Source organism: Pipistrellus kuhlii, unplaced genomic scaffold (genome assembly GCF_014108245.1).
Source record: "Pipistrellus kuhlii isolate mPipKuh1 unplaced genomic scaffold, mPipKuh1.p scaffold_m20_p_44, whole genome shotgun sequence".
NCBI classification, from domain to species: Eukaryota; Metazoa; Chordata; class Mammalia; order Chiroptera; family Vespertilionidae; genus Pipistrellus; species Pipistrellus kuhlii.
The window spans coordinates 1,273,817-1,290,448 of NW_023425545.1; the positions used below are offsets into that span (position 1 = coordinate 1,273,817).

A 16,632-nucleotide genomic window follows, 5' to 3' on the forward strand; every position below is an offset into this window, starting at 1 on the left:
GAAAGGAATGAGGCTGGTGGCTTAACTGCTGGTCACGTGATGTGTTAATGGGTGGGGTGCTCTGACATCTTACCAACGACAGGAAACTTATTTCCTCTTAAAAGGGCTGGATCAGGCCAATTGTTACTTTGCCCTTATCTGTCTCGTGGGTGTAAGCATCTTTTTAGGAGAAAAAGAATAAATAGAAGCATCTTTCAAATTCAGTTATGGTTTGTGTCTTTGAGGAATCAGGTCTTTGGCTGATCCGCCCTAGTTTTACCCTTTTCACAGTTTCCTGGGGAAAGGATTGAATTAAAACATTACTGTGCAGTAGTACCTGCTAGTTTCCGAACGTATCCTCTGTTCCCTCGGGAAGCTATTACAGACGGACGTGAGCTCTCTGTGGGAGCCCCTGTCACGTCCCGCGTGGTTCAGGGTTCCGGTCTGGAGAAGGCCGCACACAAATGGAAAGAGACTAGGAAAGTATGGATTTGGGAAATGGGGGGCCAGGCGGGAGGACAACCCTTTGGCTCTGGCCTTGCTGTCCCTTTATTGAGACTATGGGGTACACCCATTACCCTTAGGCAGGTAATAAGTGGATTATCATATCAATAAGAATTTACGTGATTATTTGGTGGAGAAGTTGATAGGGAGTGATTGGCTCTGACCTTTCAGAGCTTCAAGGTTGACTGGCCTTTTACATCTCTATTAGTGAGACAGTGGTGGGTTTCCAGCACCGACATCTGCCCATCCCCGTCCCCTACACATGCAGTGACCATTCTGAACAGAAGCACGTCTCTGCTCCTCTGATTTCTATATTTTTATCTGAAATATGCGACATCTGCCCTGGGGGGCCACTCTGACTAGTATGAACACACTGTCCAGGAGGTTTCAGGCTGGACGAGTTTTTGTTGCTTGTGTGTGTGTGGTGTGTTGCTGTGTGTGTGGTGTGCTCAGACCCTCCTAGGCACGGCGAGAGCTGGGGAGGGCAGGGTTAGGGTCTCGCTCAAACCCCTGTCCCGGAAGGTCTGGAGCTGACGTTCTTCTCCGGGGTGTACGGGACCTGCATCGGCGCCGTGAGCAGGTTCGGCGCGGAGGAGAAGAGCCTCATCGGGCTGTCCGGCATTTCCGTCGGCGTCGGCGAGATCCTGGGTGAGGCAGCCAGGCCGCGGCAGGAGGCTGTGCTTCGCGGCTCTGTGCTTGAGCTTCTGTTCCCTGTTTGTTTTCCCCAATGGGCAGGACTTTGTTGTTGTTTTCATTATCACTGTTGTAAGGTAACTTAAGTTACAAGTCATTTGCGGAATAATTCAGAGACAAACCATAAATGGGAAAACACAGGGTCTCTGAAGATGCTCAGCTGCAGTGTCCCGGAATCCCTGACTTTCTCGTTCTGTCTGACGCCAGCTGGGGTACAGACACACACACACCCACACACCCGTTCTGACACTGCCTGCCCCCTGAGCGTCACACTCCCCAGGGTCAAGGGCGTCTGCCCTGACCTCAGACTCAGGAGGAAGCCCTGGGTCCCCAGTCTGCCCGCACTTCAGTCTCACTGGGTTTCATTTCTTTTTCTTTCTTTTTTTCCCAGGTCTGTATTTTGATTTATTAACCTGATCTCGGTTGTTCTGTCCTCGGTTTGTAGGCGGGAGCCTCTTTGGCCTCCTGAGCAAGAACAACCGCTTCGGACGGAACCCGGTGGTGCTGCTGGGCACACTGGTGCACTTCGTGGCCTTCTACCTGATCTTCCTCAACATGCCCGCGGACGCCCCCATCGCCCCCCTCGAGGGCACCGACAGCAGCGCCTACATCAAGTCCAGGTGAGCGGCTGGCTTTCCTGGCAGCAGGGAGGGCGGAGGGACCTGTGGGGCTCTGTAATGCGGGGAGCCCGGGCTTTGTAATGCAATAGGGAGCCAGGAGGAGTTTAGGGGGAGATCCATAGAGAACCTGGTTATTTCTGTAGTTGGTGCTAATCTTTTTCTTCTCTATAAAGAAGCACGTGAGCTTCCGGTTTGAGTGTTTTACCTCTGCCTTTTTGAGCAGTGAAACCTCTAGAAGTGAGGGCCTGGGGAAGAACAGCGAGGAGCAGAATGGCGTCCCGCTGGGCAGGGCGTACCTCTCCTGACATCTATGTCCAGCGCTCAGCCTCACGGCGGGCCTGCCCATCAGTGTGGCTTCCAGACACTCGGCACCGAGTTCGCTGGGCTGTGAGCATGCATAACTTCTCCCTTTGCAAACGCTAGTGTTTATTATTGTTTCCCAGCATTTATAACTTGGAAGGTAAAATGCTTTTGTGGAAGAGCTGCTTTCACATTGGAAATGGCCCTCGCAAATGTTGTCGATACTCATTCTACATCGATTTTCCTTTTGTTCAGCAAGGAAGTGGCCATCTTCTGCAGCTTCCTGCTGGGCCTGGGAGACAGCTGCTTCAACACGCAGCTGCTCAGCATGCTGGGCTTCCTGTACTCCGAGGACAGCGCCCCCGCCTTCGCCGTCTTCAAGTTTGTCCAGGTAACCGCCTGTCTTAGTGCTTCCATCGTTTTCTTGTTAAATATATTCCTATTGATTTCAGAGAGGAAGGGAGCAGGGGAGAAATAGAAACATCAATTATGAGAATCATTGACCAGCTGCCTCCTGCACGCCCCCTACTGGGGGTTCTGCCGGAAACCCCTGGCTTGTGTCCTTGACTGTGACCGCCTGGCTCATAGGTCAGCGCTCAACCACTGAGGCCTGCCGCCTGGGCTAGCTTTGTTTCTTACCATGCTTCTCTCAGGAGCAGTAGGGACAGCCTCAAAAGGGGGTTGTGGTTAGAATTAGGAAGCAATGCCGAGTGTGGCCCTCGGCCCCCCCTTTGGAAGAGAGCTTGTTCTGTCTGTAATCCAGGTCAGAGCCTTCCTTGGTTACCTGGCTTATTCGTGGCACAGACGGTCCTCACTGTGATGCACATCATTGCTCCAGTTTTTCCGAAATTGCTATTTTAAATAAGAGACTAGCTCTCTCGATGGTTACCCGCTCTGGACGGGAGGGTCTGGTGCGTGTTTGTGAGCGGGTGACGCGTGGAGCCTGTGGAGACGCGTGGAGGGCTCTGCCAGTCGCAGAGAGCCGTGGGCCGGGTGTGGAGGGCTGCGGGCGGGGGGTCCACACTGAGCTCGGGCACCGCTGCCCGCGGTGACCGTCTTCTCTCCTCCCAGTCCATCTGTGCGGCCGTGGCGTTCTTCTACAGCAACTACCTTCTCCTCCATTGGCAACTGCTGCTCATGGTGATCTTCGGCTTCTTCGGAACCCTGTCCTTCTTCGCGGTGGAGTGGGAAGCGGCCGCCATCATCGCCCGGGGCTCTGATTACGGAAGCATCTGACCCGGGAGGCCGTGCGAGGAGGGAGGCCGAGCCTCCACAGCAGCCACACGGCCCCGAAGGACCGCGCGTGGAAGGGCCACTTCCCCCCGAGGGGGCGGCTCAGTGTGGGAAGGAGGACGCAGCCCGCAGGCCTGCGGTGCTGAGGCGAGTTCACAGCCGTCCGCTCTAAAGCGAGGATAGGAAGCTGGTTCTGCCGTTAGAATCGTTTAAAGATGTTGTTTTTCAGCCCGTCTATCGCGAGTTCTTTAATCATGTTACCGAATGTAAATGCTCCCTCTCCCTCCGGTTTCCTGGAAAGAGCTCGCCTTTTATTTAAATTCTTCCTTGTTTAAAGTTTTGCCCTCCTGAGTCTATGTCTAAGGCAGCGGCAGCACTTTCCACCCATGTTTTTCTCCCCCTTTCCCTTCCTCTCTCTCAAAATCAGTTTAAACAGCTTAAAAAGGAGCAGCTGTAGTAGCGATCCTTTCCCGGCTGCTCTGGTGGATCGTCCTAAAAGTGCTTCTCTGCCCTTTTCGTGGGAATGTGACAGGCGAGGGAACTCGGGCCCCAGGATGGATCCCCTGGGTGGGAGCGAGGAACCCCGGGTGTGTCCATGGGATTGATGGGATCGCGGGGCCATTAAATACTCCCTGTGGCTGCAGACGGGCCTGTCGTCACTGCGGCTCCCCAGCCCCTGACGGCTGCGGCTGCTTTCCTCACCGGCAGGTGAGTCCCAGACGTGTAAACGCGGCCATTCCCGAGCCAAACCCACAGTAACCTGGGCAGCTGTGGGCGTCAGCTCTGGGTCATTGTGCATGGATATTGGGGTGAAGAGTGGAGGGGCCCTGGCCAGTGTGGCTCAGCGGATAGAGCCTCGGCCTGCAGCCTAAAGCGTCCCCATTTCCATTCTGGTCAAGGGCACATGCCCAGTTGTGGGTCCAATCCCCAGTGGAGGGGAGGGGGGGTGCAGGAGGCAACCCATCGATGATTCTCTCATCATTGGAGTTTCTCCCCCTCTCCCTTCCTCTCTGAAATAAGTATATTTTTTTAAAAGGAGGGAGAGAGAGGGGAGGGCTCACACCCACTCACACAGGCAGCTGGGCCCTCTAACGGCACTGCCACCGCGGGAGACACACCGTCACTCAAGTGGAGAGCAAGTGGCAGAACCAGCGGCCTCGGGCGGGTGGCGGGCGCCCTCCGGTTCCGGGTTCCGGGGCAGAGGCTCTCCTGGCGGAGGACCCCACTTCGAGGAGCCTGCTCAGGTGCTCTTTGCCCCGCCTCCTGAGAGCACAGAGGGGTTGGCACCCCGTCTGAGATCAGAACTGCGTGCTGAGACATGAGGGGAAGGGGGTTGCTCCGCCAGCTCGGAACAGCCTCCTCCCCACGCACACACCCAGGTGCTCACTCAGCTGTTTTATTTGTTTTATTTTATTGGTTTTGTACAGAGAGGAAGGGAGAGGGATAGAGAGCTAGAAACATTGATGAGAGAGAAACATCGACCAGCTGCCTCCTGCACACCCCCCACTGGGAATGTGCCCACAACCAAGGTACATGCCCCTGACCAGAATCGAACCTGGGACCTTTCAGTCTGCAGACCGACCCTCTACCACTGAGCCAAACCGGTTTCGGCTTATTTATTTTTTAATTGATGAATGAGAGGGAGAGATCAGTTTGTTGTTTCACTTATTTATGAATTTCTTGATTTTTTTTTTTTTTTTTAATCCTCACATAAGGATATTTTCTCATCAATCTTTAGAGACAGTGGAAGGGAGGGAGGGGGAGAAACATCGATGTGAGAGAGACACAGACTGGTTGCTTCCCTATGTGGCCTGATGGGCTGGAGATGGAACCTGCAACCAAGGTGTGTGATCTTTTTTTTTCTTTTCTTTTTAATGTAATTTTATTGATTTCAGAGAGAAAGGGAGAGAAACAACAGTGATAAGAATCTCTGATCAGCTGCTCCTGCATTCCCTCCCACACCCCTACGCCGGGGATCCAGCCCACAACCCAGGCCTGTGCCCTGACCAGGAATCGAACTGTGGCTTCCTGGTTCCTGAGTGGATGTTCAACCACCGAGCCACACTGGCCAGGCTGTGGGTTCGACTTGAGACTCTACACAGAAGGGACGTGTCTTCCTCCGCCCGGCCGGCCTCACGTGGCAGAATGCCCGCCGGTCCGTCCGGCCGAGGAGTGGGGCCAGGATCCTCCAGGCTTCCCGCCGGGTTCCTGGACAGCGCCAGCGCCTCCTGCCCAGGAAGTGGGGGAGTGGCGAGCGGGGTGCAGTTCCAGGAGGTGGGCGAGACGGGGTGGGGTGGGGTCCTCTAGGAGAATTTGTGCAGAGGTGACACGTCCCCAGAGACGTCCCCTTTCCCTCGGCGGCACCCCGACCAGCCGCCTCTTTTGCTGATATTCCCGACTGAGACCCAATTCATCATCCTCCTAAAAACTGATTTAAAAAGAGAGCCCTCCGCCAGCGCTGCTGACGCCTGGGATGACAGATGGCTTTATGAGCAGCTTCAATTGTGTGTTTATCAAATTAGACCAGCAGCCAGGGCCACTTCATTAAGATTCCTTCTCGTCAGCCTGAGGAGAGGAGCTGGGAGAGAGGGCTGGTGACTCTTCTGTGGGGAAAAAATTTTTTTTATCTTTATTGTTGAACGTATTGCATACAACCCCCCTTTGCCACACTGACCCCTTCTGGCCTGGCCTGCACCCACCCTAGGGGGAGTTTTGTTTTCTTTTCATTAAAATATTATATGTGTACATACCTTACCAAGCCCCACCCCAGGGGGGGGGGTATTTTATTTTATTTTATCTTTCAATTTGCATTTTTTTATTAAGATGTTATATGTGTACATACCTTACCAATCCCCACCCTGGGGGGGGGGGCGGTTAATGTATTTTTATTGACTTCAGAGAGGAAAGGAAAGGGAGAAACATCAATGGTGAGAGAGAACATCGATCGGCTGCCTCCTGCACACCCCACACTGGGGAGGGAGCCCACAACCTGGGCATGTGCCCTGACTGGGAATCGAACCATGGCCTGGTTCATAGGTGGACGATCAACCACTGAGCCACACCAGCCGGGCTACGGGGGAAAGCTTTAAATGCCCGATAACATGCTAGAGGCCCTGAAGGGGCACAGCGGGTCACAGGCTGGAATAAGGGGCCTCTTCAGCTGGGAACCCTGGGGCCGGGGCCCTGTCCTGTGCCCCTTAAGCCTGTCCCTCCTTTAAGCCGCTGCCCATCAGCAGAGCAGCACTTACTCAGCACCTGGCTCACGGGTGCCCTTGGTGCTGCGAGTGCAAATCCGTGAGGGCACAGAGCCACGGGGGGGGGGGGGGGGGGGGGGGGGGGGGGGGGGGAGGAGACACTCCGAGGCAGGGTCTTGCTCAAACCCGCTCTCCTCTCTACGGACAAGCACCCAAGGGCAAGTGTCTCCACTGTTGAGACAGAATTCAGATCAAGTTTGATCCTTTCAAGTGTACAATCCAGCGGCGTGTTTTTGTTGTTTTAATATTTTTTATTGATTTCAGAGAGGAAGGGAGAGAGAGAGAGAGAGAGAATCATTGATTGATTGGCTGCCTCCTGCTCACCCCCCTACTGGGAGAGATCAAGGCCACAATGGAACCTGGGACCCTTCAGTCCGCAGGCCGATGCGCTATCCACTGAGCCACACCGGCTGGGGCCAATCCAGGTGTTTAGAATCGTCATAAGACTGCGCAGACATCCCCATTATCCCATCCTGGACATTTTCATCAGCCGAGAAAGAAGCCGGTCCCCAGAGCAGCCGCTCCCACTCCGCTCCCCGGCCCCTGGCAGCGGCCAGTCCACTTCCTGTCTTCATGGAACTGCCCACACTGACCTTTCTTAGAAATGGGGTCACCGGCCAGCGGGGCTCAGTGACTGAGCATCAACTTGTGAACCAGGAAGTCGCGGTTCGATTCCCGGACAAGGGCACAGGCCCCGGTTGTGGGCTTGATCCCAGTGGGGCATGTGCAGGAGGCCGCTGGTCCATGATTCTCATCATTGATGCTTTTATTGCTTGCAGAGAGGAAGGGAGAGGGGGTGAGATAGAAACATCGATGATGAGAATCATGGATCGGCTGCCTCTTGCACGCCCCGCCCTGGGGATGGAGCCCGCCACCCAGCGTGTGTCCTGATCAGGAACTGAACCACGAGGTCGATGCTCAGCCACGGAGCCAGGCCAGCGGAACTCGCCTTCTGAATTCTGGCTTCCGACAGAGGAAAGGCCACCTCTCAGACGACCCCCCTGCAGATGGCTCTCCTTTGGGGGAGACCTGTCTTCTCCCCTCTCCTTTGGCCTAAAGTGCCAGCCAACCAGGTGTACACGCGCCGCCCCTGAGCATTCATGAGGGACCCACACAACTGGAAGGGCCATTTCAGCCCCCGGGCAGAGTGCTTGGCCGTGACCCGGGTGGAACGGCTGCGGGGTGTGGCCGATGAGGATGCCCAGGCCTGAGGTACATTCAGAGCCTCCGGCTCGGGAGCCAGCCCGACGCCACGCTCACTGCTCCCGCCACCACTCCTCCCTCTTCCGCCCGGAGGCCGGTCAGCGTGTCCTTGTCCGGCAAACCTGTCACCTCCTGGAGCAGCTGTTAGTCCGCCAACAGCCGTTCATCATCCGTCTTCGCGTTCCCCAAGAGCGGGGCCGTGAGGTCACGGACCAGGGCCCGTGGGTTTTGATGGAGAATTAGCCGGAAAAGTGGGAGCATGAGTCGCCGATGGAGCAAAGCGGCTCAGGAGCGGGCTGGCGGGGGCTGGGGGGCAGCTCAGGGGCTGGGGTGGGGCCTGGTTGGGGGGGGGGCAGGGCTCAGTGAACTGGAGTAAAGGCTTCCTCCCCCCCTAAGCTAGGCTGGAGGGGCCTCAGGGTCATCCTGGGCCGGGGCCCTCCCAGCCCGGGGCTCCTCCCAGCCTGGGGCTTCCCGGTCTCCACGCGGAGGGGGGCGGGAGGAGGGCACGCAGGCCTTCATGGAGATGGAGGGGCCTGGGCGCATCTCCAGTCTCTCCCATTTCACAGCGGAGACGCCGAGGACTGGGACCAGACACCCAGCCATGGTCACCGGAGGGTCTGAGGTTAGAACTTGGGCCCACACAGCCCCCCCGCTTCCGGAAGAGCCTGTGGTCACACGCGCGTTTGAACTTGGGTCAGAAAGCCCAGGGGAGCCGGGCAGTGTCTGACCGGAGGGCCAGAGGATGGGCACAATCGGGTGCACAGGGCGTGTGCAGAGAGGACAGAGACAGGCCGAGAAGGAGGAGAATCATGGATCGCTGCCTCGGGCACGCCCCCCAGCTGGGGATGGAGCCCACACCCTGGGCAGGTACTGGGACCCTTCAGTCCGCAGGCTTATGACAACCTGGGCCCCGGGGAGAGAGGCCGAGCTGGGGGAGGCCCTGCACCGGCCGAGAGCGCGTCCCCTCCCGCGCTGCCTCCTCTGTGCCCGCAGCCCGGGGCCTGGGGCCGGCAGCGCCCGCGGCCGCACGGTGACCCGGGCCGGTCCCCTCGCCCCGCCCAGGCCCGGGGGCGCGCTGCCGGGCCGCGGCCACCAGGGGGCGCCGCCGCGCCGAGGCCGCGGGGCCGCGGTCCCAGCCGCCGCCGAGGACAATGCGGCGCCTCCCCGCGTAGCGCGGCCGGGCGGCGGGCACCGGGCGGCGGGCACCGGGCGGCGGGCACTGGGCACCGGGCACCCGGCGGCGGGCGCCATGGGCGCGGGGCGGCGCGGGGCCGGGCGCCGCCTGTAGCCGCACGGGGCGCGGGGCCGGGCGCGGGCCCGGGATGCGGAGCCGGTCTGCGCGCGCCGTCCCGCCCCGCGAGCGAGCCCGAGCGGGCACCCGCGCGGCCGGCCTGGGGGCGCGCCGCCTGCCGGCCCCCATAATGTGAGCGCGGAGCGGCACCCCGACCGCGGGCCGCGCCTCCCTCCGCCGCCGCCCCGCGGCCCGACCCCGCGCAGGACGCGGCTTCGCCCCGGCGGGTTCGCGGCCGGGACGCGGCGGGTCAGGCCGGGCTCCGCGCCCCCCGCCCCCGCCGGGCGGCGTGAACGATGATCGCGGTGCACCCCGAGGGGAAGATAATGGTCAGGAGGTGCCTGGTCACCCTGAGACCCTTTCGGTAAAGTTCCCGGGGCGCGGGGTCGGGGGAGAGGGGGAGCGGTGCCCGGGGTCGGGGGGGGGGGGCGGTCCAGGGTCGGGGTGCCCGGGTCGGGGTGCCCGGGTCGGGGTGCCCGGGGTAGCGGTGCCCGGGGTAGCGGTGCCAGGGGTCGGGGGGAGGGGAGGGGGCCGGGGTCGGGGGCGCGGGGACGGGGGCGCGGGGTAGCGGTGCCCGGGTCGGGGTGCTCGGGGGCGGGGGTCAGCCCGCCGGGGTGCGGGCCGGTGCAGGGGGCGGCCTGTGCGCCCAGCCCGGAGGCGGCGGTGGCCCGGGGTTCGGCTCCCGCGGGGCGAGGGATGCAAGGCTGAGCAGTGTCTAGCGGGTCCGTTTGGATCCGCCCCGGTGCGAAGGCGGGGTGGCCCCGGGGCCCCGGACTGTGGTCCGGGCTCCTCCCTACCCTCCCCTCCGGGCCCTGCCCCGGGGCGCCCGCCCTGGCTCCAGGTTCTGGGCCCACACCCGTCCGCCCTGGAGCCCCGGCCGGGCTCCCTCCTCCTGGGCCCTCCCTCCCCCTTCAGGAGCACTCCCCTCTCCCAGCGGGTGCGGGCGGCTCCAGCAGCGCCCTGAGACTGGGCCAGGGACCCCTCTCATGGGGATCAACCTCCAATGCGGGCAGAGGAGAGGGGGTTGGGGACGCACCCCGGCCTCGCGCTGGTGAGGGTCCAGGAGCCTGTGACTTGCCCCCCCCCCCCAGGTCCCCTGATGACCAGACCTTGCTTCTTGGGGCTCCTCCTTGGGGCTCCCGCCTCCTGCGGTTCATCCCTCCCTCCCAGGCCTGTGTGCGGCCGAGGGGACGGCCCCCTGGAACACAGGAGCCGTGGGCACCCCCACTGTCTGGGGGTGCAGGGTGACCGTGAGGCTGGGGGACTGGAGGGCAGGCCCTGAGCCGGCGAAGGGAAGGGGCGCCTCGGGAGGGGGTCTTGCTCCAGCTGACCGGGCTATTGGGGGTCCTTACCCTCTCACCCCCCATCCCTCACCCCGTCTGCCCTGCCGTCCAAGCTGCAGAAGCCCAGCCTCTGACCCAGCTTGATGAGCTGGCAGAGCTGAAAGGGGACCCCCCCACACGCCAGGCTGAGGAACCCCATCTCCCCGCTGCATCCCTAGGGTCCTGCCCTGGTTCCTTCAAGCTAGGGGTGCACAGGCTTCCGTCCCCCCAGCTTGTATACCTGCACCTCAGGGTCTCCCTGGGCCAGAGCAGCCTCCGTGGGTCTAGGTGTCCCTTCCGACGGGGGCAGGGGCAGCTTCCAGGGCGGGTGGCCCTGGCCTCAGGGTGCTGCCTGGGGTCTGGCAGGAGAGACGCAGGTGAGGTGTGGGGCTTCGGGGCTGAAGGCTAGATGCCTGCTCCTGGCAGGTCTGTGGGCCCTGGCAGCTCAGGACCCCAGCTCCCGGGCGGCCCATGGCCGGGGAGGGGACGGGAGCGGGAGGGTCCAGTCTTGCCCTCAGGCTGGGAGGACCTTCCTGGGTGTGCGACCACCTCCTCTACTGGCCCCTCTGGCTGCTGGGGGGCCCCAGGGCCCAGCCCCAGCGGGGTCTGCAGGGTGGACAGCGGGAGCGGGTCCCTGTGCCCTCTCGCTGTTGGCCCTGTTGTCGGGGGGTGGGGGGCTCCAGGCCCCTCTCGGCGTCCGGTGCTGCCCCTTTTCCCACTGTCTGGAGCAGCTTCCTGTCGGCAAGGTGGGAACTGTTCTCTTCGGCAATGATGCGTTTTCTTTAAGGACCGGGTTTTAATTAAACGCTGCTCTGCCCGCTCCCAGCACTGAGGATGGAAATGCAGAGCCCGTCTGCCCGGGAGACACACACGGGGGCTTGTGGCTGGGGGGGCCGTGAGAGGGCGGGAGGCCTCGGGGGTGATGGGGGCTCCCCATGGTGGGCCTGGCTCCATGTGAGATGGGGTTCCTCCGCCTGATCTGGGGGGGAGGGAGGGATCCCCTTTCAGCTCCGTTAGTTCATCCTGCTCTTGGATCGATTTGAAGTCCCAGCCCAGCCGGGTCAGCCTGGCTCCGTGCAGGAGGTCCCGGTCCGATTCCCGGTTCCGTACCCCGGTCCCCACTGGGGGGCGTGCAGGAGGCCGCCGATCAGTGACTCATCATTGATGTTTCTCTCTCTCTTCTCCCTTCCTCTCTGAAACCAATTTAAAAAATATTTAAAAAAAGATAAAATCTCAGAACAGCTGCCGCCTCTGGCCACCCCGGGCCTGTGCTGGGAGCCCGGTTCTGTTTGGGCCCGGGATCTGGAACGGAAGCTGCAGGGGCCGGGCTGGGACCTGAGGGTGGCCCCCACTGCCCCTGGCCCGAGGCTGGTGCCGGGCACCTGGTGAAGAGCCGGCACTCGGTGTTGGAGCACGAACAGCCGTCGTTTCCGGCCGCTCTCCTGCCCTCGGCGACAGCACACGCCCGCGTGGCACCCACAGACTGGTGCTGGCTCGCTGCCGGGGCCGGCACGGCTGCCAGCGGCCGGGGCTGCCAGTGACCATGCGGGTGGGAGAGTCGGCTCAGAGGGCGCCTCACAGACTGCCCGTCATCCGGTAGTGAAGTGGGCACCCCGCCCTGGAGCGGATGGGGAGGTGGTCGCACACCCAGGACGGACGCTCCCCCAGTCCCGCCCCTGTCCCCCCCGAGTGTCTGACGGGTGACCCCAGGGGCAGCTCAGGCACTCAGCCTCCCGCCTCTCCACGCCGACCTCGCCGATGCTGGGTGGGGACCAGCTCAGGGCCCGGCTAAGGAGCCGGCTCCGGCCAGGGCAGCCCCGGCTCCTCGCGTGGAGCTGTGCCTCCTGTGCCGACAGAGGCCTGCCGAGCTCGGCCCTGTCCGTCCCCTCTGCCGGCCGCCACCCCGTTTCTCCAGCGGGGGGCGGCCTCCTGACGCCCGTTCTCCCGCAGGCTCTTCGTCCTGGGCATCGGCTTCTTCTCGCTCTGCTTCCTGATGGCGTCGCTGGGGGGCCAGCTGTCCGCCCGGCGCCCGGGGGACTCGCCCTTCACCATCCGCACGGAAGGTAGCGCCGGGGGAGGGCGTGGGAGTCAGGGGGCGTGTTTGTGGGGGCGGACGGAGGGCTCCAGGGCCTGTTCCTGCCTCCTGCCTCCTGCCTCCTCGCGAGTGGACGTGTGGGGGAGAGGGGCCTCGGCTGGGGCTGTGGGACCCTGTGCCCATGGACCGGGGCCCGGCTGAGGTCACCCCGCTTTCCTCCCCCTCCCCCTGGTCTCAGCCAGGGAGGAGCTGCCTGTGCTGCTCCGTTACTGGGTGGGGGGGGAAGGATGTGCCTCCCATGGGCAGTCAGGGTCCCGCGGCCCTTTGCCCCGTGCTGCTTGCAGGGCAGTGGGCGGAGGCTCAGAGCGGGGGCCTTGGGGTGGGGGGCCCGGCTGGGACCCTGCTCCCCGTCGGCCGGCGGTGTGCCGCCGGAGAAGGAGACATGGCCGTGTCCGGTGGGGTGGGGCTCACCGTGGTGCGATGGGTGGGGCCGGCGGGCTCCTCCCCGGCGAGCTGTCCCTTCCTCTAGCCCAGGGAACAGAGCCAGTGGGGAAACTGAGGCAAGTGGGCTTTCCCTGCCCCTCCAGGACGGCTCTCTTATAAGAACATCCTCTCAACCCCCTCGCCCCCGCTCCAGCTCGGCTGACTGCCCCCCTGTCCTGTCACCGAGGGGTGCTCTGTGCCCCTGTGCCCCGTCACACTCACCCCTTTCACATCCCCACTCTGATCCCGCCGAGGCCGGACGGTGTCATGTATTAGCCGTCCACACCGCCCGTAGACAGTTGATCCCGCCTCTGGCTCGCAGAGACTGTACTCCCCCTCCCCCGCCCCGCCTTCTTTCCCTCCCCCAGGGGGGTGACACATCCGCTCCTGGGACTGAGAGAGGAGCGTTCAGAGCCATGCCGAGGGGCCCAGCCCCGGCCCCAGCACCAGCTCCAGCCCCAGCCCCAGCCACAGCCCTGGCCTAGCACCAGCCCCCGCACCAGCCCAGCCCCAGCCCAGCCCCAGCCCCAGCCCAGCCCCAGCCCAGCCCCGGCCCCGGCCCCAGCCCCAGCCACAGCCCCAGCCCCAGCCCAGCCCAGCCCCGGCCCCAGCCCCGGCCCCAGCCACAGCCCCAGCCACAGCCCAGCCCAGCCCCGGCCCCAGCCCCAGCACCAGCTCCAGCCCCAGCCCCAGCCACAGCCCTGGCCTAGCACCAGCCCCCGCACCAGCCCAGCACCAGCCCAGCACCAGCCCAGCACCAGCCCCGGCACATGCCAGCAGAGCTGAGTGTGAGGTGGGACGTTCAGACGAGGGATGAGGAGGAGCGGGGTTTCTGTGCCGGAGACGCCAGGATCGTGGCCGGAAGGGCGGCTCGCAGCCCCTCCAGTGCCTCTGAGCTGCGGGCAGTGAGGGGAGCACAGGTCCTGGGCCCCAGTTGGAGACCGGGCCTGGGACCGTGCGGTTTGGGTGCAGGTGCGGGGGGCCTGTGAGGCCGGGTCCACAGTTCGTCCGGCTGGGCGCCGGGCCTGTGAGGTACCTGCCCCGCTCCTGGGCCTTCTCTGCCCCCGGCGGAGGGCACTGCGAAGCTGGATCCTGCTGAGGCCCAGAGAGGCCGAGGGGTTTCCCAGGGCCACACAGCGGGGGCTCCACCTCCCGGCTCCCTCCCCCCCCTGACCCTCCTCCTCCTGGGAGACGGGGGTGGGGCTGCATCTGAGCACCGAGGCCTGGACGCCAGGCGCCCCCTGACTGCCGCCCTCTGCCCGCAGTGCCGGGGGCGCTGGAGGCCCGGGGCGCCCTCCGCAGGATGAGCGAGCTGCTGGAGCTGGTGGCGAGGCGCGTGGACGCGCTGGCCAGGCCGGAGAACGGCAGCGAGCGGCACCGCGGGCAGCCGGCCCCGGACGGGTGAGGGCGCGGCGCGGGGGGCGGGGGCGGGGGGCGGTGTGCGGCCCCGGCCTCCGGTCCGGGCGGCGGGCGCCCTGAGCTCTCGCCTGGGTGAGCGGTCCCCCAGCCGGTGTGATTTGCTGAAAGTGTTTTCCTGCTGAAAACGGTTTGAAATCCACACTTTGAGGCAATTTGCAGCGAAGCGTCTCGGCCAGTGTGGTGAGGCCAAAGCCAGAGTGCCCGGCTTCCCCGAGGAGAGGCGGAGGGCGAGGAGAGGCGGGAACATCGGGAGGAGAGAACCTTCCAGCGGCTGCCTCCTGCTCGCCCCCCAACGGGATCGCGTCCCCAGCGTGGGCCTGGGCCCTGACTGGAACCGGACGCGACCTCCTGGTTCCTGGTCGGTGCTCACCCCCTGAGCCCGCTGACCGGCCGCCAGCCTTAGGCTCTGGAGAGGCACATCAGTGTGCCCGGAGTCTTCCTGGCCGCCTGTCCCTCCCCCTGCTGCCCTCCATCTCCGGGGAGGGGGGGGAGCACGCACCACTTCCCAGCTCCAGTGCGGAGACAGCGGCCATGCCTCCCGACCCGCAGAGCCGTCCAGCCCGCCGGCAGAGCCAGCGGCTCTGGCGCCGGAGAGAGGCGACGGGGTCCAGCCTGCTCCCGCCTCCCCGCTTGGCTGCTGGCCTCTGGGGCTTTAGAGAGAGGAAGAGAGCGAGCGAGCGAGAGAGGAACATTGATGTGAGAGAAACTTGGCCGGGGGTCAAACCCACCACCTGCGTAAGTGCCCGCACTGGGAATTGAACCCTCAACCTTTTGGTGGATGGGGATGGCGCTCCAACCAACCAAGCCACCCGGCCAGGCAGACACGCGGGGATTTTAACGGTAAGGGACGTGTGAGAAAAGCAGCTGTGTAATTCTAGGGTTGGGTTCGATAGTGTGTGAAACGGAATAAAAATAAAACACTGCAGAGAAGGCGGCAGGAAGGAGATACGTCAGAATTCCTGTCTGTGGGGATGAGATAAGGGTTTGGGTTTTTTTTTGTTTTTTTTTTTTAATGTATTTGTATTGATTTCAGAGAGGACGGGAGAGGGAGAGATAGAAACATCAGTGATGAGAGAGAACCGTTGATTGGCTGCCTCCTTCATGCCCCCCCACTGGGCATATGCCCTTGCCTGGAATTGAACCCCGGACCCTTCAGTCTGCAGACTGACACTCTACCCACTGAGCCAAACTGGCTAAGGTGAGATAAGGGTTTTTCCCAAAAAATAATTTTGTTTTGAAAATAAGCTGTATTTAAAAACTCAAAAATGCTTCTATACATCCCAGTCCAACTCCAGCTCTGTTCCAGTCAGAAGTGGGAAGGTATCTATCATCTAACTATTATTTATCTACCTACCTGCCTATCTATCATCTATCTATGATTTATCATCTATCTACCATCTATCATTTATCATCTATCATCTATTTACCATCTATCTATCAACTATCCATTATCTGTCTATCTTCTATCTATCTATCTATCACCAATCTATCTAGTGTGCATGTTTCCTGGTGCAGACAGAGGAGTCCTTGGGGAGGGGCCGGCAGGCCATGGCCACTGTCCGGAGCCCCCAGCCCCAGGGGCTTGGATGGGGGTGAGGAGGGCGGAGAAGGGAGCAGTGAGAACTCAGGGAGGGGGTTCCCTGTGTCTGCGGGCACCTGGTGCGGAGTCTCCGTGTTTTCAGAGGAAAGCGCTCAGTTTCGAAATAAAATAACAGCTCCCGGCAGGCGCGTGGCCAGCTGTGCTGAATTGATACCCTGTTAATTGAATGTAACCTCGTAAATCCCGGGGGAGCCGGAATTAACCGGCTGGGTGGGTGGTGGCCTCGAGGGCTGGGCGGGGCCTGGTGTGGCTTCTCCTCTCGGAGCGAGAAGTGGCCCCGGGGGTCCCGGCGCCTCGCGGGCGGCCCGGTGGGCGGGCGGCCCCTCCCCGCCAGGTCCCTCCTCACAGAAGGGGCCTGCGGGCCTGCGGTCCCTCCGGCTCAGAGCTCCTGGGACTGGGGCCCCTCCCTCCCGTCCCCGGGCGGTTTCTCCCTCTCCGTGCCCACGGGGGCCGTGGGACGGGTGGGCAGTGAGGGGAGGGGCCCCGTCAGCCCCTCCCCGGGGGCAAAGACAAACCTGTGAAATTACTTTTTTATAGATAACTCTTTATTGATGTCAGAGAGGAAGGGGGGAGAGGGAGAGAGAGAGAGAAACATCAATGATGAGAGAGAATCATGGATCGGCTGCCTCCTGCACCCCCCCACTGGGATCAAGCCAGCATGTGCCCTGACAGGAATCAAACCGTGACCTCGGTTCA

At 62.4% G+C, this 16,632-nt stretch overlaps 2 protein-coding genes across 5 annotated transcripts in view; both read left to right on the top strand.

Annotated features, from left to right (window-relative positions):
- Positions 1-16,632, top strand: part of MFSD11 (major facilitator superfamily domain containing 11) — a 29,335-nt gene that overhangs the window by 8,042 nt on the left and 4,661 nt on the right. Inside the window, exons 10-13 of one of the 2 annotated variants that reach the window (XM_036412294.2) lie at positions 1,006-1,131; positions 1,622-1,796; positions 2,352-2,487; positions 3,168-3,364. In XM_036412294.2, the coding sequence (XP_036268187.1) occupies positions 1,006-1,131; positions 1,622-1,796; positions 2,352-2,487; positions 3,168-3,332 (602 nt within the window). In that variant the 3' untranslated portion in view covers positions 3,333-3,364. Of the gene's footprint in view, positions 1-1,005; positions 1,132-1,621; positions 1,797-2,351; positions 2,488-3,167; positions 3,562-16,632 lie in introns of those variants that run through there. The other variant, XM_036412293.2, reaches the window with a different exon arrangement.
- MGAT5B (alpha-1,6-mannosylglycoprotein 6-beta-N-acetylglucosaminyltransferase B) overlaps positions 9,277-16,632 on the top strand; it is a 29,851-nt gene continuing 22,495 nt past the window's right edge. For all 3 annotated transcript variants that reach the window (XM_036412409.2, XM_045572134.1, XM_045572135.1), the window contains exons 1-3: positions 9,277-9,441; positions 12,350-12,462; positions 14,183-14,318. In XM_036412409.2, coding sequence (XP_036268302.1) covers positions 9,374-9,441; positions 12,350-12,462; positions 14,183-14,318 — 317 coding nt within the window. In that variant the 5' untranslated portion in view covers positions 9,277-9,373. The remainder of the gene's footprint in view (positions 9,442-12,349; positions 12,463-14,182; positions 14,319-16,632) is intronic.